The sequence below is a fragment of the Protopterus annectens genome, chromosome 7.part0 (genome assembly GCF_019279795.1).
Source record: "Protopterus annectens isolate FY-2018-M chromosome 7.part0, PAN1.0, whole genome shotgun sequence".
Classification (NCBI taxonomy): domain Eukaryota; kingdom Metazoa; phylum Chordata; order Ceratodontiformes; family Protopteridae; genus Protopterus; species Protopterus annectens.
The window spans coordinates 966,000,873-966,024,698 of NC_056739.1; the positions used below are offsets into that span (position 1 = coordinate 966,000,873).

General features: G+C 42.4%; 1 protein-coding gene across 4 annotated transcripts in view; it reads left to right on the top strand.

Annotated features, from left to right (window-relative positions):
* TP53BP1 (tumor protein p53 binding protein 1) overlaps positions 1-23,826 on the top strand; it is a 1,265,047-nt gene that overhangs the window by 395,977 nt on the left and 845,244 nt on the right. For all 4 annotated transcript variants that reach the window (XM_044077533.1, XM_044077532.1, XM_044077535.1 and 1 more), the window contains exon 9: positions 8,898-9,024. In XM_044077533.1, the coding sequence (XP_043933468.1) occupies positions 8,898-9,024 (127 nt within the window). The remainder of the gene's footprint in view (positions 1-8,897; positions 9,025-23,826) is intronic.

Here is a 23,826-nt window from a genome sequence, read left to right on the forward strand (position 1 = left end):
CACATTCTTCCAGGACAACTTGTGGTAAAGACGGACAACACCACTGTTATGTGGTACATAAGCAGGGGGGTACACATTCTTACCCCCTCTGCAGACTAGCCATGGCATTGTGGAACACAGCCTTGAGCTACCAAGTGCACCTACAAGCTCAATTCCTGCCAGGAAAATTAAATACACTGGCAGACGGACTAAGCAAAAACCTCATGGACCCACACGAGTGGAAACTGGAACCAAGGATTTTCAACATGTTGACAAGCAAATGGGGAGCCCAGATTTAGACCTGTTTGCCTCTCCCTAGAACTAACAATTGGACAAATTTTGCACAAGGACTCCCCACAAGCAAGCCTGGAAAGTGGATGCTCTGTCCTTCAGCTGGAAAAACCTAAAAGTCTATGCCTTCCCCCCTCTGCCTCTGCTTTCCAAAGTACTACTAAAAATCAAACGGGACAAACCAAGGATGATTTTGATTGCTCTAGACTGGCCACACCAACACTGGTACCCCCTCCTGCGTAGTGTGTCATGATTGTCCTCATGGCACCTGCCGCAGACTCCTTCCCTGTTGTCTCAACAGGAGAACCAGATTCTGCACCCTCAGCTTCTAACACTGAACCTTGCAGCCTGGCTAATTACATAATCTCTCCCCTACCATCCCTCAGTAAACCTGTGATGGATATCATTTGAGGCAAGAAGGCCTAGTACTAGAAAATCTTATGCTGAAAAATGGAAAATATTCTGTGCCTGGAACCAATCTCAAGGGATGAGCACAGCAGCACACAATTTACCTCAGATTTTACAATACTTAACTGAGATGCTTCACAAGGGCCTGTCTTTTTCCTCCATTAAAATCCATGCCTCATCCATTTCAGATCATTATAGCACAGAACCTCCCCTCTTCTCTCATCCACTGCTCAAGCAGTTCCTCAGAGGAGCCAAAAATTTGAGACTACCCAGGAGAGCTCCAACCCCAGCCTGGGACCTTAACTTTGTTTTGGAGAAACTCACTCTACCTCCTTTTGTGCCAGCTGCTACTGCAGACTTAAAGTTTCTTTCTTGGAAAATGGCTTTCCTTTTAGCAATCACTTCAGCTAGAAGGGTATCTGAATTACAGGCCCTAATGGCAGTGGAGTCTTTCATCATCTTTCATGCGGACAGGGTGTCCCTCAGAACCAATCCATCCTTCATTCCCAAGGTGGTATCCAGTGTAGCTCCTAATCAGTCTATTTATTTGCCAACCTTCTTCCCCAGTCCACAGAACAAAGGGGAACGGATACTGCATTCCTTAGATGTGCACAGACAACTTAGATTCTACTTGGACAGGACTAAACCTCAAAGGAAATCTGAAGAACTGCTGGTGGCATTTGCTGCAGGGGCAGAGGGGAAGACTATTTCAAAGCAAACCATTTCTAAATGGATAGGCCATTGCATTTATTTCTGCTATAAGCACCATGGAAAACCTATCCCCAAGGGGATCAGACCTCACTCCACCAGGGCTGCATCTACCTCTACAGCCTTTCTCAGAGGCGTCCCTACCAGGGACATCCTAGAAGCTGCTACCTGGAGTTTTGTGCATACTTTCACCAAGCATTATCATTTGACAATTTTCTTTAAATCCAGAGCTGGCTTTGCCACTACAGTCTTGCAGGGCCTTATAGCTGGTCCTATTGCTATCTAAATTCCTCCTCCCAACCATAGCTTTGGGAATCTACCCAAATGTAATGACTGCAACAGTGAAACACGAAGAACATAGTAGAGTTGTGTACACTTACCATAAATGTAGATGTTCGATTGTATTCACTGTTGCAGTCCTGGTTACCCTCCCTCCAGCCCCTATCTTCTTTTGGCTATACCTCTACTTTTTTGTACTATGCTTAAAAGCCTTTTTAGCGTATTTGCTTTTTTTGCTGGAGATGTATCATTGTACTTTTATATTTAATTACCCCCCATTAGGGAGGCACCTGAAAAATGGGGCAAAAAAGTGATGTAATGGCATCGGCTGCATGTTTTATACCCCTGATGACCTGACGTCATGGAAGAAGGGACAGCAACCAATGCAGGACCCAAGACTTTGTTAATCAGGCCGACTGAGGGCTACCTGCAAGCAGATAACCCAAATGTAATAACTGCAACAGTGAATACACTTGAACATCTACATTTATGGTAAGTGTACACAACTGTACTTTGCTGTGCGCCACTCTGTGTGTACCTAGTCTGTGGAAAGGCTGAGTTTGAACAGTGTGTTTAGGTGAGGGGTTAGTTCGTCTTTGAGCTTGTGTAGGACGCAGCCCGGGACACCGTCCGGTCCCATTGATTCTGTGTGTTTGGCTTTGGAGAGGGCTGTTTTAACCTGAGTGTCTGTGATTTCAGGGGCTCTACATTCTTTTGGTATGGTTATGGGCCCTTTTGAGGGTGAGAGGGGGGTGAAGTTTGCGCTGAACCTGTCTGCCAGGATGTCGGGGATATCGGTTGGTTCAGTGTATTTTGTGCCATTCTGCACCAACTCTGAGCAGATCTGAGCATTGCCACTTAGATTCTTGACATAGCTAAAGAATGCCTTGTGGTTATCTTTGGAGTCCTTGGCAGTTTTTCTCACCTTGGATGATTTTATGAGGGATTGAAGTTTCTTGCTGATACTGATCAGGGATGTCTTCACCTGTTGAGATTTTACTCTTTTGTGTACTAGTTTCCTTCTTCTATTGTATAGCTTGTTTATGGCAGGAGTCCACCCGACTAGTTTCCTTTTCATGGAGGAGTGAGTCTTGGTTTTGCTTGGGGATAGCACAACTCATGCATTCTTGTAGGTGCCCGTAGAATGCATTAGTAAAGGATTTTGCAGCTTGGACAGCGTTATCCTTTAGCATGGTGCTTTGAAACTTTCCACCTTGACCTTAAGTAACGTGAAGTTTGCTTTTGAAAAGTTTTTCACGGTGGTTTTCTTGTCCGGGGTTGGGGGCGGAATGTGGGTATCCAAAGTGATTTGTTTATGGTCAGATCTAACCAGCAAGGGGTTGACCTCCGGTGTGGAGCACCGGTCGCCCATGTTGGTGATGATCAGGTCCAATATGTTGTCACCTCTGGTGGACGTGTTGACCAGTTGATCCAGGACGTTTGAATTTATAAATTCTAGGAAATTTTGGGCAAGGGAGTTAGTACTTGAGTAGTTCTCCCAGTTAATGTTTGGGTAATTGAAATCACCCAATATTAGGGTGTTTGGTAAGACCTTTATATTTTCCAGTGTTTCCAGAAATGTGGAATGGGGGTCCTGGGACATGATTGGTGATCTGTAGCAAGCTACAGTTTGAATTTCAGTTTTGCCCATTGTTAGTTGCACGTGGATGATCTCTGAAGCATCGTGCTGTGCCACTAACCTGGAGGTGAGGGTATTCTTGATGAATATGGATACGCCCCCACCTTTTGTATTTCGGTCTGGGTTCTGTGGCCGAAATGTATTGTATGAGTTGTAGCCTGGTAGTGCTGGGGTGCACTCTGGAGCCTTAAACCAGGTTTCTCTTACTGCACATATATCGATTTTCTCCATACTGAGGAGTGCCTCGAGTGCGTGCATTTTGAGGTTTAGACTTCTGGCATTGAGTAGCATTACCCTCAGTTTTTTGTTACTTGTGCTATTGTTTATGGTGGTGGGTTTGTCTTTTGAGCCTTGCCTAAAAAAGGCACTATGGGGTGGCATGAGCCTTGGCCAGTATTCGAAAGGCTAAGGGTGACAGGTGCAAGCTGTCTCTAGCAAAGCAGCGTGGCTTGTCGAGCATGTCATCCCAGGTGGACAGACACTGAATCCCTTTTGAATGACACCAGAAACTTAGCCAATTGTTGAAATTGTTAATTTTTTTTTTATACCGTGGTATCATTCTTGGTGAGGGCAGGATGCTACTCAGGGTCAGGGTCATACCAGCCTGGGCTACGTGATCAGAGAGCTTTTCCATGTCTCTTTTCTTGTAGTGCAGGGAGGTATGGCTCAGGTTATAAACACCAAAATGGACAATGACAGAGTCGTATTTGTACTTGTTCTGGAGTGACCTGAGTGCTTGTGTTATGTGGCGAATCCTGGCACCCGGCAGGCAGCTAACAGTAACCTTCTCCTTATTCAGCCTAGTGAGTGGGACGTCATTGTGCCTGACTATAGAGTCACCTATTACTAGTATGTTGGGTATGTTATTTTGCCTTAAGGGCTGTGATTGCATGGCACACTGGTTTTGTGAAGTATGTGTTTCATGGTTTATGTTGGGGGATGGAGGTTGCTTGGATGTCTGCTTTGGAGGTCTCTGTTGCTTTTGCAGATTTTTATTTAGAGCCTCTGAGTGTGTTTTTATGTATTTGTGTGTGTTCTTTGTCGGTGCTGGTTTAATGGGTCTTTGTGAGACTGGTGGTGTGATGCAAGTATTTCCCTTCTCCTCTTGACTGTCTGATCCAGCCTTGGGTTGAGAGAGCTTAGCCTCCAGTTTGGCTGTATAATTGCATCTCTCGCATGTATTGGTGTTTGGTGGTAGGAGGAGAGGGTTGTCTGTGTACATGAGGCAGTTGTAACATTGCCTCAAAATGCCCAGATTCACCAGTTGGAATGGAGTGTGCATCTGAAACTGCCCTTTGGACATGCCTGGAATAGGTACAGTGAACTGTTTTACTGAATGGCTGGTAAGGTCAAATAGAGAGCCTTGTCCTTCTGTACAGTATAGGAGGGTCTATAAGTGCTTGCTATGAGTTTTGAGCAAGTGCTGGGCTGAGAAATGAATGCTTGAGTGCTTAAGTTGAAAGTTTGTCTGCTTCTAAGGGAAAAATTAAAGAGGAGACTCTGTGGTAATAGTTATACCCTAGCTAACCAGTGCTGCCCGGCACCAAAACCGGCCAAATGTGGTATTTATAGCAGGGAAATGAAAGAGATAGAAATTGGCCCAAAATGGCCAATAAACTACTAATTTCTGGGCTAAAACCACTCCTCCAGGGACAGATAGGCTGCTCAAAGCTCCCCTCTCTCAAAGGTGAACAGAGAAACTTCCTTCTATCCAGGTAAGGTATGGGCAAACACAGAGATTTGTAACACAGCCCTGAATTCAGCACTTAACCTGAAAACTGGACTATACTAGCTTAGAAAGGCAGGAAACAAGTATATATATATATATATATATATATATATATATATATATATATATATATATATATATATTTTTTTTTTTTCAGAAAATAAAGCAGATACAATCAAGAAAACACTTCAAATGCACAGAAAAGGATACTTATTGTTATATATCTCAGATCAGAGTTGTAGTCAATGCCTCTAGTAATAAAGTAGGAAGAAACACAAATACAGTGAAAGCAGATGAATAAAGTGCAATTTATATATATATATATATATATATATATATATATATATATATATATATATATATATATATATATACATATATAAAAACAATAGAAAACTAACAAACTGATTTAAACAAGTTATTCAATTAACCAGAAAAATGCTCAAAACTGAGCCCTGTTCCAGCAGTATTCAATCATACAAGTTCTAACTGCACACTCCTGCTGCTAAGGTGCAGGGGAACCTTCTCCAAAGAAAAATGGTCTGGATCTCAGTGCTCAAGTTATACAAACAAAGCTATATTCAGCAGGCCTGAATCTGCTCTATGCTACAGCAACAAGGCGCACCAATTTCAGAAAGAAACTGTTCAAATAAGCAGGCACAATAAGCCTGTGACCAGAAATTCCCAGCTCGGAAGGGCAGAATCCAGTCTCCCGCCAGAGTGCAGACCACACCTTCTTAATGTAAAAAAACTGGCCCAAAGCCCAAGTGCTTAAACCAGAACTAATACACTTTAGAATAACAGACACTAAGCCTTCAATCAGCAACTCCCAATTTAGAGGGATGAAAGCTACCTATCCTGCCGCAACAGTGCAGTCCAAAAACCTTCTTAATGTGAAACAACTGGTCTGAAGGCCAAGTGTGTAATCCAAAGGCTTAGAATAACTGTTAATCGGCTGCTAACAAGCAGTAATAAATGCAGAAGAATAAATGCTGTTAAGTACTTTTAAGAACAGGCAGCAAGAGCAAAATAAGTAATAAAGTAGGAAAAAACACAAATACAGTAAAAGCAGATGAATAAAGTGCATACTTTTTCCTCTCTGTATTAGGTAGAATGAGCTAAAGACACTAGATGGGGAGGAGTATCACAGATCAAATATATATTTAACAGCAGGAATAAGGGTGGTGGAAAAATAGCACTTACAGCACAAAAAAATAGCACTTTTCAGCACAGATCAGAAGCCAGCAAATATTATATATCTAAATCAATCAAGCAAAAGCAATTAGGATACTGTAGAACTTTGGATGGTCATGCTAATGCAAAACCTGTTATTCTAGCAATATTTAAAAAGTGTCCCTATTTTTTGCCCTTTGTCCCCCTGTTATTTATGACTTTGTCCAGATTTCTTGCTCTAAGAGGTTGAAGGGGTATTGCCGTGTGACACCCTGCTGTCTGCAACTTCCTTTTCCACAAAAAGAAAAAAATCCTAGTTTAGTGGCTATTCTAAAGATCTGTTTCTGTGACAGTATATTAACGAGTTCCAATTCACGGATACATTTGCCACCCAGCACTGTTCTCTACTCTGAAACAAGCTTCCCCTGTACATTACACAATGTAGAACCTTAGCAGTATTCAGATTTCAGTTGGATGAATGCATTGGTCAGTCCCTGTAAATTTATAAATCAGAAAAAAAAAAACGTGCATTTAACTACTGAAACCTTGAAGGTAGTACATATCTCCAAAAATATGGTATGCAAACAAAACTGCCAGCACTGCCAAGTGAACCAGGTCTGTATTTTATTCCATAATAAATTATTCTAAAGCACAAGATCGATTTTGCCATTTTGCACTTTATGAAATGGAGAACTAGATCATTGGTAGAAATCTGTTACCCTTCACAAATGGATCATCTTTTGTTAAATAAGGCAGCTTTACATCGGAGACGTTTATTACATAGTATTTCTAGTATTCAAGAAAGATAGCACTTAAAGATTATTTCTGCTCCATCAGAATCAAGCACCTTCAAAATCCAGAATATTTCATGATGGTAACTCTGAAAATTGTACTACTCTCACAGAGCAAAATTCTTATAATGACAGCTCTGGTTGTGGAAGATGCTTACCTACATGTTCCAGCAATCTACCCACATTAAGTTCATCAGATTTCAAGTAGCAGGCACCAGTTTCAGTTTTTAGTTCTTTTGTCTGGATTATGCATAATATTTACTAGTTGTTTACCTCTTGTTTTTGCACAGATAAATGGAAAGGCAAAACATTACTGTCTTCTGCTATGGATGATTATCTAGTGGCAAATACAAGAGAACTATATATCTAACAGGTAGTACATACTGTGCCTGTCTCTTTATATGACATTAAACTATGAGAAGTCTTTTCTGATTCAGTCATCAGTAAGTTTTGTAGGGGTAGTCACAGGTTTAGTTCTAATCAAAGTTTTCCTAACTTAGCACAAGCAAATAGAAATTCAAGCAGTCATTATGGACTTTGTTGTCCAATAAAGACCCCAGCAAGGCAGTTTCTGAAAGCAGTGGGGGAACATATCTTCTTGCATCCTACATTGTTCCGGACGTCATATGAGGAAAGCACAGTAGCAACTTGGAAACCAGTGGAATCGAGTCAGTGACTACTGGAAATGTTTATTCCTAATTTCAGCACATAATGAATGAATTCTTGCAGTGAAAAGACATGCATATCTTCTCGTTTGCAGTGAGTACTCTGAGGCATTTGAGAAGGTGGTCTAGGCTCTTCTTCAGCACCAGTGGCATAGTGGAATAAAGCCCTGACTACAACCCAGACAGCCTTCAACAACAGCTTGGGTGTTTGGCAACAGTGGAAGGGACAGTGGGTACACCCATTCTGGGGTGGGGGGGCAGCTATGTACACTTCCATTATCCTCTGAAGGATGTACGGCAGTACAGATTTGACAGACTGGGATAAAGTGGGTTACCAAGCCACCATTAGTGGTAGCCTTCAGAAACAGTGTGAGGAAATGCATATCCAATGTGGAAAGAGAGTGGTAAGCAACATCAGTAATGCATATCTCTTGTCCCTCTACCCAGCATTAAATAGGGCAGGATTGTGCCATTCAGAGTGCTCTCCTTGTTGAGTTGTGCACAAGAGCATAAAGTACCCTCATGGCTGCTTGAAAAATACTCACCCTTAGCTCCCACCTTGACTTTGGATGAAGTCACACAAGAGGAGGATAAAATGGGCTTGTTGGTCATCAGACACGGAGCCAAAAATAACGCAGAAAAAAAATTGAAGTTTGCTTTTCAGTAGTCTTTTGAACTGCATGCCTACCAACTACTTCTGGACATTATGAACATGTGGCTGACTACCAAATTTCCTGTTCCGAACTTTTTAAAAGAGACCGTCATATGGGGTCAGATTGTCAGAATAGCCATTAGGAAGTAATGAACTGTAACATTTCAAAACATTCAGTTTTGAAACAAATACAGCTATCAGCTTTGCTCAGGGTAGTGAATATAAAAGGTATCCAAATATAAATGTGCAATATTTTTGAAATATCAGACCTAAACCGCTGCTTATTTCTGTATAAATTTTATTTTTTTTTGTAAATTATGTGACCTTAAAAACATTTTCCCATTGAAGTTCATGATGCAGTAAAGCCTCTCCCCTGACAGTGACACAGACAACCTTGTATTTGATTAGCTGCAGGGGTGCTGGAGGGGATGGACCTGAGATAAGAACAGAGTGGCTTTTGGTTGTCTGAGTTTACTTTTAAGACATACATTTGAAACATATAACTTAGATTACAATGCGTTGCTGATATCAAAATGGGCCTTCTTTCTATTTTCTGAGAAATATATTTATGCATTTGTTACAGATCACAGTTTTCTGTGCAGAATGCCTTTTGCAGAGGGAAAGACTACATTTGTTTCAACTCCAGCTGACAGCCTTCAGCTTCTTCAGCTTTCAGGGCCTGCAAGCCTTGCACCAGAGAGCCTGTCACAGTAAGTAGAAAGCAAAAATAAAAAAGTTATTAAAGTCACACTTGACAAATGGAAGGATAAATCATTGCCATTTGAAAATTTATTTCTGATTTCTTCTGTTATTCACCTGTGGGTTCTTGTATCTAAAACTCTAATTCTGTGTTTGATAACCCTTGTCCATCTATCCATCTGTGCACATCCCCTTTTTTCCCATTTTTGCACATGGGATCAGAATGTATTTCCTTCAGGAACCATCATCTAGAGGCAAGGTTTACACTGCTGGCTGGCTAAATCTGCTGTGGTAGTTCTTACACCAGACACTCACAAGCACATTCACACCTATGGCTAATTAAGGGTGCCAAATCCACCTACTGCATATCTTTGGAATATTGGCAGAAACTGCAGGACCCAAAGGAAACCCATGAAAACACAGGGAGGACGTGCAGACTCTGTACAGAAGGCACCTCCCACCTAGAATCGAATTGGGGAACCTCTTGCTGTGAAGCGGAAACACTAACCACTACGCCACCCAGATGTAGACAAGAAGATTTGAATATGAAAATTTTTTCACAGGAATAGTTGGTAGTTTTTCATGTCTTTGTAAATGTACATATTCCTAGAAGCATCCTGATACTGTGGTTTTACTTATTCTTTTGTTAAAGTAATAGTCTAGTTAAAGAATCTGACTTTGACAGAGTAAACAAAGTAGATACTGACAGAAAAAGTTACCTACTTAAATGTAAAACTATAGTTAGCATTTAGTATTTTAAATGTTGACTGGTACAGTTTGTAAACTTCATGTGATCATTAGCGATGTGTACAAATCATGGCTGCTTGCTTCTGCTCATGCTTTGCAATTCAGAATTTTTCTTGAGATGGTCACTGCACTGGAAGATGTTAGTGAATCACCACTGCTTCAAATTAATATTCAGTGCTGTATAAGATGATTGAAAAAATGTTAACTAATGTTAACAAAGGTGTTTTTTTTTTAATTCAGGACACACTTGAGTGGCAGCCCTTTCACAACTTTTGCTGGATTGGGATTTGATGAGTTAATTTTGATGAGCTGTGGTTCTGTGAGTCGCAGCTTGATTTCCATATATAACTCTGTGTGTGTAGATATATACATTTGTATATGTATGTATAATGTATGTATATGACAGTATTATAGACAATTGAACAGAAAACAAAAATTGAACTACAGTATATCGTGCAGAGCTGTTTGAAGCTCAACTCATTGAAAAGCAAAGTAAAACATATTAAACTTCTTTTTTGCAGCAGCAGCAGGGTAAACTGTCCTGCAGCACCCTCCACTCCCTCTGCACACCCCTTGCTAGTTATATGTACTAACTGAGACTGCACTATAGTGGGAAAAGGAAAAGTTCCATGATTCCAGCTCTTCTGCAGTATCGCACATAAAGCTGGTAATATGCAATCAGCTGACATTCTGTCGTCTGTAATGGCATTGACTACCTGTATTATTAAATATGTCTCCTATTTATAAGTGCATGCATGCACACACTGTATACATACACATGTAAAGCGCTGCTTTTGTCAAACAGCACTTTTGTTGACATCTGTTTAGCAGGCAAAATTTGGTTGACTAAACAGATGGTCGAAACCTGTCAGTAAGTCGCAGCTTGGGCAGTTCTCGAGTTTGGGGAATTTGCCCTTTCCCAGAGAATTGTGTGATCTCAGAATTAGAATATATAATTAGTAGGGGTTGTGTGGGGTGCAGGGGGGCTTGCCTCTTTGCAAAAAACAGTTTTCTTTTTAATTTTGTTTTTAGACTTTTGCATGCACTGAGATTGATGCTTTGCATAAACTTAGTAGCACCTCAATGTGATGCTTAATAAAGGAAAGTAAGTCTATATTGTATATATGTTTGTGGTGGTGGTGGTGTGTGTGTGTGTGTGTGTGTGTGTGTGTGTGTGTGTGTGTGTGTGTGTGTGTGTGTGTGTATATGTATATATATATATATATATATATATATATATATATATATATATATATATATATATATATATATATATATATATATATATATATATATATATATATATATACATGTATATATATGGTTCACTTCAATTCACTGAACTTTCAATTCACTGACCTTCATTACCATTTCACTGAAATTCATTTCACTGAAACTTCATTTCACTGAAAGTTCATTTCACTGACAACTATTATTACAAAGTAAATGGAATATGCCCACTGTAGTGCGACCCTGAGTTAGAATATATAGTTAGGGGTGGGGTGGGGAAACCCCCCACAGAGGGGTGTGGGGTGCAGCCCCACTTCATTTCATATGATATTTTCTTATAATAGAAAAGTAAGTGGTAAGTGGGACCCTGCCCCCGCAACCCACACTGGGGGGCTCACCTACACCCTGCCCTATATTCTAAACTCAGGGGTGCTACGGTGGGGAAGGGGGGGGGTAAATTTTTACTTTGTAATAATTTGTCAGTATTTAAACTTTGAATGAAATGAATGTGAATGATGAATGAAATGGTGTCAGTGAAATGAATGAAAGTGAATGAATTGAAAGTTGATGAATTAGTGAAAAATATATATATATATATATATGTAGATATATATATATATATATATATATATGTGTGTGTGTCTATAAAATATAGATTCATAGGTATTTACTAGGCATTTGATGCATGAGGATCTTTAGAATCCTAGCCATATAATCCACTGACGTTTTTAATGATTATATTTGGAGTACAAATAACTCAGATGTGCAGAACATTTACATGTTGCCCCTATACATTATGGACAAGGGTGCTAAATGAGGAGTAAATTTGGGGCTACCCATCCATTCATCCTGATCACATTTGAATAGTGTAAGAGAAGTACTTTTGTTTAGATTCATCTTGTCCTTCACGTAAACTACTGTTTTTCTCTTTGATACACATCTATCCTTCCGGCATGTTCTAGTTATGTTGCAAAAGAGATTTAGATCTGCATTTGTCTTCACTGGATTTGTTACTGTGTAGTAGTTCTGACACTACAGGGTTTGTTAAAGCATTATATGAGAAGCAGAGATTGTCTCTCAGTAGCTTATATGACACAGAAAAGAGGGACAAGGCTTTGAGATGGTCTGCACAGCTTTTATGATTTAGGCCCTTTATTTTTTTAGTAAGAAAGCATTGTGGATGTTTGAGATATGTATGCACACACACACACACACTACACCTGTATGTTTTGCATTCATTTATTTTTTCATCTGAGTTGAGGTGCAGGAGCAGTCTGCTTAAATTATCCTGTTCAGATTCATACACAAGGCAAATGGAGAATGAGAATCAAACCCAGGAGTACTGGATAAAGCTCATTGCCTTAATAGTCTGTCCTAAACTGTCGGATTTTAATCAGTCAGCCTTCCCAGAATCTGGTGCATGACCTCAGATAGCCCTCTTCAGCTTTCTGTGCATCTCCCTTATCTAGACCCATCCAACTGTATGAAGAATAAGCCTTCTCATTAGACCACAGAAGACTCTCAAACGTTACCCCATCTTTTGCTGACCTAGTTTCTCAAGATCGAGTCTGCTAACTAAGCAGTCACAATCCTAACTATGTTCTAAAATTGCCTGATGGAGTGATGATGTGGAGATGTTCATCGTGTTACCCTGCTGCAGTCATCACACTTGGGTTATCCTGTCGTCAGGCGATCCCGCAGTTGGCCGGAATTCCAAAGTCTTGGTCCGGTGTCGGTTGCTGTCGCCTCTTCCCTGACGTCAGAGCGCCAGGGGTATATATAATGCAACCGACGCCATTTTCTTCAGTCTTTCTTGCCGCGCGGTGCCCGAAGCAGAAGCACTTTGCAAGTGCCGGTCGGCTGACTCCTGAGATTTTCGAATTCGAATTTCAGACCGAAGTCTTCTATAAAGCTAAGTACCCCATTGGGGAAACTTTTCTTGCCTCAGACTGATGTCAGAAAACGTTAACAATTGTATTTCTTGTGGGAAGCAAATACCTCATAAGGATTTTCATTCTTATTGCATACCTTGCCTAGGCCCAGACCACGACGTCACTTCTTGTCGGTTTTGTGCTAGGTTTAATAAGCGTAGCATTAAAAGACGCTTTGATTTTGCACGACACTACTTCGGTAGGAAATTTAACTACAACATGCCGTTGGAGCAACCGACTACTGGCGTGCACAAAAAACGCAGGGATAAGGACAGGCAGCCCAGGCCTAAGCCAGATTCCGAGGCCTCGGCTGATCCGGTACCCGGTTCTCCGGTCCTCAGTGAGGCACCGACGCAGCCCCTGACTACCGCAGATCTGGAACCCGAGACCGCTACGGATATCTTGATGGAATGTACTAGGCCGATGCAGCCTTTTACTTCAGGCCCTTCCGACGACTTTGCTTCAAAAGATGTCGGTGCTGCAGAAACACCATCAGTTACTGAAGGCGTTTTCAGACTGATGACTTTCACCATTAAAACGTTTTCTAAGTCGAAGACTCCTTCTTCTAAAACTAAAAGGACTGCACTTCAGTCTCCTGTTCAAGGCCCTATGCCTAAGAAACAGATGCTCAAAATGGCTGAAGATTTGATTTCTCTAATCAGGGGTTCACAGCCCCCTCCTGACAAAAGGCCTAGACAAGAGGAAGAATTTGCTTCCTCTGAGCAAATGTCCATTTCTTCAGACTCCTCTGAGGACCAAGACTATTCCTTCTCTCCTTATGAAGATTCTGATGCTGAGTACTCTATTCCCTTAGCTTCTCCTCCTGAAGACTACTCCTTTGGGGAGGCTTTACACACTATGAGGGAACATTTTCACTGGGAAGGTCAAGACTACTCTGATTCAAAGAAAAGGCTCAGAGAGTTTCTTTTACTCCCCCAACACAGACCACTTGCCATCCCACCAGTTTTGGACATTGTGGATGATGTCTATTTAGATTCCAGTTTCAACCCAGACTCTCTTCCTCCTGCTAAGCCTGACAGATACTACAGAGTGCCTGATTCCCACAAATTTCTTTACAAAAGCCCAGTATCTGACCCATAGACTATCTCCCAGGGTCCCAAGGGGGGCTAAGGCTTCTATGGCTAAAAACCCAGTGCCATCTGAGAGGGATTCCAGAGCACTGGACAGGTGGGGGAAAAAGGTTTACACCTCAGCCACACTAGTTATGAGGGCACTGAATTGTCAGTTTCATATGCTTAAGTATCAGCAATTTCTAATCTCTCAGTTAAAGCAAAGAATAACCACTCTCCCTCAACAATCTGAATTGAAAGAAGTACTCGAACTGTTGCACGCCACTGAGCAGGTGGACAAACATACCTTACAATGTGGGTTTGATTCTTTGGAGGCTTCCTGCAGAGCAGCTGTCACTGGGTCTGTTATACATAGGCATGCTTGGTTAAAGGGACAAACTCTGCCTGATCATGTTAAAGCAAAACTACTAGATGCTCCCTTACAGCAGCATGTCCTTTTTGGAGTTAAAGCAGAAGAAGTTTTAAAGAAAATGGAAGATAAGGCAAAATCTGTGCAGACAGTCAAAGATTTCCTACAAGTACAACCCCCTCGCTTCAGCAGAAACTGGCCAACAAAAAATTGGTCCTTTCCAGCCACTTTGAAGACCACAGAGGGGTAAATACAGACGCCCAAGGGGCAGAGGACAACCACAAGCCCAGTATAAACCTCGCCAATGGGGCACTGCAACACAGAAGGGAGGAGAAGACAGGTCTCAATCCACCAGAAGGCAAACTCAATGACTTGCACCTCATCTGGCCAAGCAATACTCTCTTGGCAGCCCCCTTGGGGGGAAAACTCGCACTTTTTGCAGACAACTGGCAGATAGTCACAAAGGACAAATGGGTCCTAGACATAATTTTACAAGGATACAGATTCTACTTTCACACCTTGCCAATGAAAAGAGGAATGCCAAACCTGCCACAAAATCAATGAGCAGAGGCACAAAAGCAAATTACAGCTCTCATGGACATGAGAGCCATTCAGCTGGTACATACTCGAGAGCAAGGTCAAGGATTTTACTCAAGACTTTTTCTAGTGCCCAGAAAGGACAATGCCTGGAGACCAATTCTGGACCTTTCAATTCTAAATACTTACAAGTACCCAAATTCAAGATGCTAACACTACAGCCGCTACTTCCCATGTTGGGCAAGGAAGCCTGGCTAGTAACGTTGGACCTCAAGGTGGCATACCTGCATGTCCCTATCAGACAATGTTGCAGAAGATACCTCCGTTTCATTGCAGGTTCAACCCATTACCAATTCTCTGCACTGCCCTTTGGCTTCTCTACTGGGCCCAGAGTTTTCATAAAATGCCTGGCACTAGTAATTGCATACTGCAGACAAAGAGGAATTCAAATATATCCATACCTGGACGACTGCCTCATCCAAGCAGAAAGCAAAGACATTCTCTTATATCATCTGGCCTTTGTAAAGCATCTACTAAACAGCCTGGGGTACACAGTAAACGAAAAGAAGTCAAAACTGGTACCCTCACAAAAAATGACATTCCTGGGTGCCAGCTTGAATACAACGGCCCAGAAGGCTTATCTTACGCCAGACAAGCAACTACAACTGACTCAATATTTCAAGACAATGGCAACAAAGACCCAATTAACTGCAAGAAAAATTCTGCAGGCTTTGGGCTTCATGGCATCTTGCATACTAATAATACCATTTGCAAAGCTGCATATGAGGAAATTACAGTGGTACCTAAAAAGCGTATGGTCTCAACACAGCCACAGCTTGGACACAATGATGTCTCTCATTCCTTGCCTACAACAGGAATTTCTATGGTGGTCACAGGCATGTCACCTCAACAAGGGTCAGCCTTTCACCTTGCCCCCAGCCAGGCAGACTATCACAACAGATGCTTCAGACTACGCCTGGGGTGCACACATGGCAGGACAATGCATTCAAGGCCTATGGATTGCAGATCAAAGAAATCTGCACATAAATCAAAAAGAGATGCTAGCTGTACAGAAAGCTCTGACGGCCTTCAAGGATCTATTACTTCCAGGACAACTTGCAATAAAGACGGACAACACCACAGTAATGTGGTACATAAACAAACAAGGGGGTACACATTCCTACCCTCTATGCAGGCAAGCAGTGATCTTATGGAACACAGCTCTGGCCTACCAAGTCCAGTTACAAGCTCAATTCCTGCCAGGACAGAAGAACACATTGGCAGACGATCTCAGCAGAAACATCAAAGATCCTCACGAGTGGAAACTAGATCCACAAATATTTGCAATGATAACTCAAAAATGGGGCCTTCCAAACATAGACCTGTTTGCCAGTCCTCAAAACTACCAACTGACAAAATTTTGTACAAGGACCTTCCACCATCAAGCTTGGAAAGTGGACTCTCTCTCTTTCAGTTGGAAAAACCTGACAGCATATGCCTTCCCTCCATAACCTCTCCTCACAAAGGTTCTTTTGAAGGTCAAAAAGGAGAGACCACGACTGATTCTCATAGCCCCAGACTGGCCACGCCAGCACTGGTACCCGCTATTGAAATATATGGCCCACAGCCCACCGTGGATATTGCCTCAAATACCCCATTTGCTCACACAACAAAACAAACAGATTCTTCACAGCCAACTCAAAACTTTAAATCTGGCTGCATGGCAAATCAACTAAACATCCAACCAGCTCCTCTTTCACAAGCAGTTCTGGATGTTATTCTGGAAGCCAGGAGGCCAAGCACCAGAAAGGCTTATTCGGACAAATGGAAAAGGTTTTGTGCCTGGAACCAAGCTAAAGGCCAAGACACAATTCAGCCTCACATGCCTCACATTCTACAGTATTTAGCTGAGATGTTGCACAAAGGACTTTCCTTTTCCTCAATTAAAATCCGTGCTTCAGCTATTTCAGCTCACTACAACACGGATCCACCTTTATTTTCACATCCTCTTCTAAGGCAGTTCCTCATGGGGGGAAAAACATTAGACCACCCAGGAGAGCTCCTACACCAACATGGGACCTCAACTTTTTTCTGGAAAAACCAACACTACCTCCCTTTGAACCAGCTTTCTCTGCAGATCTTCAGTTCCTATCATGGAAGACTGCCCTGCTCCTAGCAATAACTTCAGCTAGGAGAGTCTCAGAGCTACAGGCACTAATGGCAGTGGAACCTTTCCTCATTTTTCATCAAGACAGAGTTTCTCTACAAACTAATCCTTCCTTCATGCCTAAGGTGGTTTCCAGTGTAGCTTTGAATCAAACCATCCACTTACCCACCTTCTTCCCCAATCCACAGAACAAAGGTGAGAGACTCCTGCATTCCTTGGACATTCACAGGCAGCTTCGTTACTACTTGGACAAAACTAAGGCTTTCAGAAAAACTGACCAGCTCTTTGTATCCTATGCTACAGCTTCTCAAGGGAAGGCTATATCTAAGCAAACCATTTCTAAATGGATAGGTCATTGCATACATTTCTGTTATACCCATCATGGGAAACCAGTTCTTGCTCCCATTAGATCCCACTCTACCAGGGCAACAGCTACCTCTACAGCCTTTCTCAGGGGGTTTCCAACCAAGGAAATTTTAGAAGCTGCAACTTGGAGTTCAGTACACACCTTTACCAAACACTATCACTTACCTCTTTACTCTAAGTCCAGGGCAGGCTTCGCCACTGCAGTTCTGCAGGGCCTTATTGCCTCCACTAACCCTCTATGATACCACCCCACTACCTTAGCTTTGGGATTCAACCCAAGTGTGATGACTGCAGCAGGGTTACACGATGAACATAGTACAGTTTTGTACCTACCATAAATGTAGATGTTCGAGTGTTCACCTTGCTGCAGTCCAGGTTACCCTCCCTCCATCCCCTCTGATCTTCTGGAAAAATCTCTTCTATGCCTTACTGATGTATTTGTTTATAGCTGAAGGGATTTTGTGTTTGTGCAGTGTTCACTCCATTTGGTACTAATTCTGACCACCTTTTTGGGGGCACCTGATATCTGGGGCAAGAAAAACTGAAGAAAATGGCTTCGGTTGCATTATATATACCCCTGGCGCTCTGACGTCAGGGAAGAGGCGACAGCAACCGACGCCGGACCAAGACTTTGGAATTCCGGCCGACTGCGGGACCGCCTGACGACAGGATAACCCAAGTGTGATGACTGCAGCTGGGTGAACACTCTAACATCTACATTTATGGTAGGTACAAAACTGTACTTTTCTCTTAGTGTGCCTTGTTGTAGGGCTCTATCACAGAAGACCAGTGGTTTCTGGATCTGGTTATGATCAGCCATATCTTCAAGCTGTTTTTAAGTTCCCTCTGAAAGGATTGTGCTGAGAGACCAAGCAAATTCTTGGTGCTTTGAGGACGGAATCAGATGCTACCCCTTATATTGATCATACAGACTTTCTGCCATTGGGAATAAAAGCAGATGTTCTACTTTTGCCTCCTCCTTTTTCTGAGGGGGACTGGCGACTGAAGACTTAAGAACTTTCAGCAAGCCCATCTGAGTGTGGATAGGTGTGGGGGTAGCTATATTTTACTAAACATGATGGGTTTTCTATGACTGTATGCATCTGTATGGCTTCCACTGGACGTTCTTTCAATTTGTACCATGCTTGGTCGGCATTACTGTCAGGGTGGAGTGCTGCTATTTGGACTTTTTTCTGCTCCCATAATGGTTATCATGTAGATAGCCATGTTGGTTAGAGCCTTGAGGGAGTCCCTTTTCAAGTGGACATTCCCATTGCTACATTTTGTCAAGATGACCAAACTGTTGGGAGTTATCTTTTCTTATCCTGTTGTCAGTGTATCACCTGCATTAGCATGGAGTTTAACAGTCTCCACTGTTGATGGTTCTTGCCATCAGAGATGACCCAGAAGGGCATGAACTTGGTAGCTTGAGTGCGATTACAAAGGATGACCTCAGCCCCAACTGTCTTGTGCCTTTTCAGCTTGATAACTGCCGTATTCTTAATGGTACTATTTACACACTTGTGGGTGTGGTTGCTGTACTGGACAAGTGAACTTTATTTGGATTGCAGAGGCACTATATTTTCAGAGATAATTTTCTTGTGTCAGACCATCTGTTGTTGCTGCCCCTCATTGGACAGCAAGTTAATTTCTCTTTCCATATGGAGCTTTGTACAGTCTTCCTATCCCCAAAGGCCTCAAAAGGAAAGCTGCTTCTATGCCCTGTCTTAATTTGTTCTGAGAATTAGTCTATTGTATGGCTGTAAATGAGCAGCATTCTTACACCTGAGAGGAATTGTGCATTTGTTGGTGGTCCACAGACAGAAGCATTGCTGTGTTATCGGTTCATACCCTAAGAGAAGTCAGCATTCTGTCTTAGCCTTTCTGTTTTCTCCCAGAGTGGCCGATTCAGAGGACATGTCTGGTTCAGGTCTTATGGAACTGTAGGACTGTAGAGACTGACATGTTCAGCACTCAGGGGTAAGTGGTTCTCCCCCTTTTCTGCTTTATGCTGCAGGAGAAGGGGAAGCTCACAGTGGACACTGTATCTATTCTTTTGAAAGAGAGATTCTTGTATGCTTTCCCTTCATTTTCCTTGATTCCAGTTGTCTTTGCAAAATTCATTTGTTACCAGATGGCTGATAAGATTATATATTTGGGTTCAAATATCTTTGGCAGTACTGGGAATGCTTTAGTTGGAGTGATAACTGGCTCCACCTTGGGGTCTGGCCGCTGCTGTTGCTGTGTAGATTCCACCAGACCTTTCAGTAAAGGTGCCAGTAAGGCCTCCATTATTCAAGATATAGTCTATCATGTGGGAAAAGGTCTTTATGTGGTGTCTGTTATTATTCCACCCAAATGATTTGGTTAGTTTACTGGTGAACCTGACTTGGTTCAGCAGTGTTTTAAGTTTTGTCTTGGAAAATGCTTTTGTTAGAGGCCATCATGTGTACTTGCAGGAGTCTGGATCTTTAGGCCCTGGTTGGTAGGGAATTGTATCTGATATTTTAGAATAAATTTGAGTCCTGTGTTTATAATTTGGGTGTGGTTCTTGATAAATGACTGATAAGGATCAGGTGTCAATTGTCTGTTCTTGTTTGTTTGCTTTGCTGTGGTGAGAACCAGAAGAAACTGTCTCCTTCACCATGGGTGTTTACAACTATTCAGCTTTTACTGGATTCAGGTGCATGCTTTAGGAAAATGGAACATATCTTTATCTCCTTTACCTTGGAGAGGAAAGTGCTGGCAGTCATTAAGCAGACATTCATTCATTCAGATGCTCATCGTGTTACACTGCTGCAGTCATTACACTTGGGTTATCCTGCTGTCAGGCGGTCCCGCAGTCGGCCAGAGTTCCAAAGTCTTGGTCCGGCGTCTGTTGCTATCGCTTCTTCCCTGACATCAGTGCACCAGGGGTATATAAGATGCATCCGATGCCATTTTCTCCAGTTTTTCTTGCCACGCGGGGCCCGAAGCAAAAGCAGTTCGCAATTGCTGGTCGGCCGACTCCTGAGATTTTCGAAGTCGAATTTCAGATCCGAAGTCTTCAATAAAGCTAAGTACCCCGTTGGGGAAACTTTTTTCTTGCCTCAGACCGATGTCAGAAAAAGTTAATAATTGTATTTCTTGTGGGAAGCAAATACCTCATAAGGACTTCCACTCTTACTGTATTCCATGCCTAGGCCCTGATCACGATGTCACTAGTTGTCGGTTTTGTGCCAGATTTAACAAATGCACTATAAAACGACGTTTTGATTTTGCTTTGCACTACTTTGGCCGAAGGTTCAATTATACAATGCCGTCGGAACAACCGACGACCGCAATTCATAAAAATGCAAGGACAAGGATAAAGACAGGCATCCGAGGTCCAAAACCGAAGACGAAACCTCTTCTAGGCCAGTCGCTGGTTCTCAGTGTTACTTCAGAGCCACAGGCCGCCTCCGACTCCCACATGGAGACAACTAGGCCTCTGTAAACTCAAGGTATTGAGCCTACGGAAACTAATCCCTCAGATGGGTCCGGAGCCGCTGAGCAGGCATCTGCTTCTGAGGGTGTTTTCAGACTTTCACAACTTACCATTAAAGCACCAGCCAAGACAAAAACACCTTTAAAGACAAAGAAGCAACTACAGCATTCTCCTGGACAGTCCTCCATGCCTAAGAAACAGATGCTCAAAATGGCCGAAGACCTCATTACTCTAATCAAGGGTTCCCATTCCCCTCCTGAGAAAAGGCCTAGGCAATATACAGACTATGATTCCTCTGATCAGGTTTCCATTTCCTCTGATTCCTCTTCAGACCAGGGATACTCTCTACCCCCCTATGAGGACACTGATGCTGAAGAATCTATCCCTTCAGCCTCTCCTCCTGAGGATTACTCTTTTGGGGAAACTTTGCATACCATGAGGGAACATTTCCATTGGGAAAGTCAGGATTATTCAGAATCCAAGAAAAAGGCTCAGGGACTTCCTTTTATTGCCTCAGCACAGGCCCCTTGCTATTCCACCTGTTTTAGATATTGTGGATGATGTGTTCTCTGAATCCAGCTTATCTCCTGATTCTTTGCCCCCTGCACCAGCCAAACCAGATAGGTACTATAGAGTCACTGACTCTCACAAGTTTCTTTATAAAAACCCTTCTGCTGACCCAGAAACCATTTCTCAGGGTCCCAAAGGGGTTAAGGCTTCCATTGCAAAAAATCCAGTCCCCTCTTACAGAGATTCTAGAGCATTGGATAGATGGGGGAAGAAAGTTTACACTTCTGCAACTTTAGCATTAAGGGCTTTAAATTGCCAGTTTCACATTAAGTACCAACAATATTTAATGGCTCAGTTAAAACAAAAAATGATTACAAGCTCAGAAGCTCCGGACTATAAAGAAATGCAGGATTTATTGCATGCAGTTGAACAGGTGGGAAAACATACTCTGCAATGTGGTTTTAATTCTTTAGAGGCCTCTTGTAGAGCCACAGTTACAGGTTCTGTGATTCGAAGACATGCTTGGTTAAAAGAACAGAGTTTACCTGATCACATTAACACAAAATTATTGGATGCTCCTTTACAACATGATACATTGTTTGGTGTTAAAGCAGAAGAGGTGTTAAAGAAAATGGAGGATAAAGCTAAATCTATGCAAATAGTCAAAGATTTCTTACAGGTACAGCCACCTCGATTTAGCAGAAATTGGCCTACAAAGAATTGGTCCTTTCCAGTGTCAGACAGGCCACAGAGTGGCATATACAGATGCCCAAGAGGCAGATCTCAGCCCCAAGGCTCTAACAGACAACGACAGTGGGGTACCCCAACCCCAAAAGGAGGTGAGGACAAATCTCAACCATACAGGAAACCGTCCCAATGACTTCCCTTTTGGCCGCACCCGTAGGGGGAAAACTAGCACTTTTCTATGAAAATTGGCAAACAATCACCCAGGACAAATGGGTTCTAATTATTGTGTCTCAAGGTTACAGGTTCCACTTTCACACTTTACCAAGGCTAAAAGGAATGCCAAACCTGCCACAAAATCAATGGGCAGAGGCTCAAAAACAGATATCAGCCCTCATGGATATGAGAGCTATTCAAAAAGTACCACAGCAGGAACAAGGACAAGGATTTTACTCAAGACTCTTCCTGGTCCCCAGAAAGGACAAAGCCTGGAGACCCATACTAGACCTTTCAACTCTAAATACTTACCTGCTGGGCAAGAAGGCTTGGCTTGTTACTCTGGACCTCAAAGAGGCATACCTGCATGTCCCTATCAGACAAAATTGCAGAAGATACCTCAGATTCAAAGCTGGTACAATGCACTACCAATTCTCTGCACTGCCCTTTGGCTTATCTACTGCACCCATGGTCTTTACAAAGTGCCTGGCACCAGTAATTGCATTTTGCAGACAAAAAGGAATTCAAATATATCCATACCTGGACGACTGCCTCATTCAAGCAGAGACAAAGGACATTCTTCTAAAGCATCTGGCGTTTGTAAAAAGGTTGCTAATTTCTCTAGGGTACACAGTAAATGAAAAGAAGTCAAAACTAGTGCCCTCACAACAGATAATATTCCTGGGTGCCAGCTTAAATACAACAGCCCAGATGGCTTATCTCACGCCAGACAAACAAGGACAACTGACTCAATATTTTCAACTAATGGCAAAAAAGTCCCATCTCCCTGCAAGAAAAATTCTGCAGGCCCTGGGATTCATGGCATCCTGCATACTACTAATTCCATATGCCAGACTGCATATGAGGAAATTACAATGGTACCTAAAAAGTCTTCGGACTCCGCACTCTCACAGCTTGGAAGCAGTAATACCAATAATTCCCTGCCTACAACAGGAGTTTTGATGGTGGGCACAGGCATGTCACCTGAACAAGGGTCAGCCTTTCACTTACCCACAGCCAGGCAGACACTAACAACAGATGCTTCGGACTAAGCCTGGGGAGCACACATGGCAGGAAAATGTATTCAGGGCAAGTGGACCACAGACGAAATGCATCTTCACATCAATCAAAAAGAGATGTTAACTGCTCAAAATGCCCTAACAGCTTTCAAGGACCTTCTGCATCCAGGACATTTATTATTAAAGACAGACACCACCACAGTAATGTGGTACATAAACAAGCAAGGGGTCACTCATTCTTACCCCCTATGCAGGCAAGCCATGACCTTGTGGAACACAGCTCTAACTTATCAAGTTCATCTGCAAGCACAATTCCTGCCAGGAAAGAAAAATACTCTGGCAGACGATCTAAGCAGAAATATCATGGACCCTCACGAATGGAAACTGAATCCACAAATCTTCAGCATGGTAAAGCAAAAATGGGGATGCCCAGACATAGATCTTTTTGCCTCTCCACTGAATTGCCAACTATAAAAATTCTGCACAAGGACTTATCACAC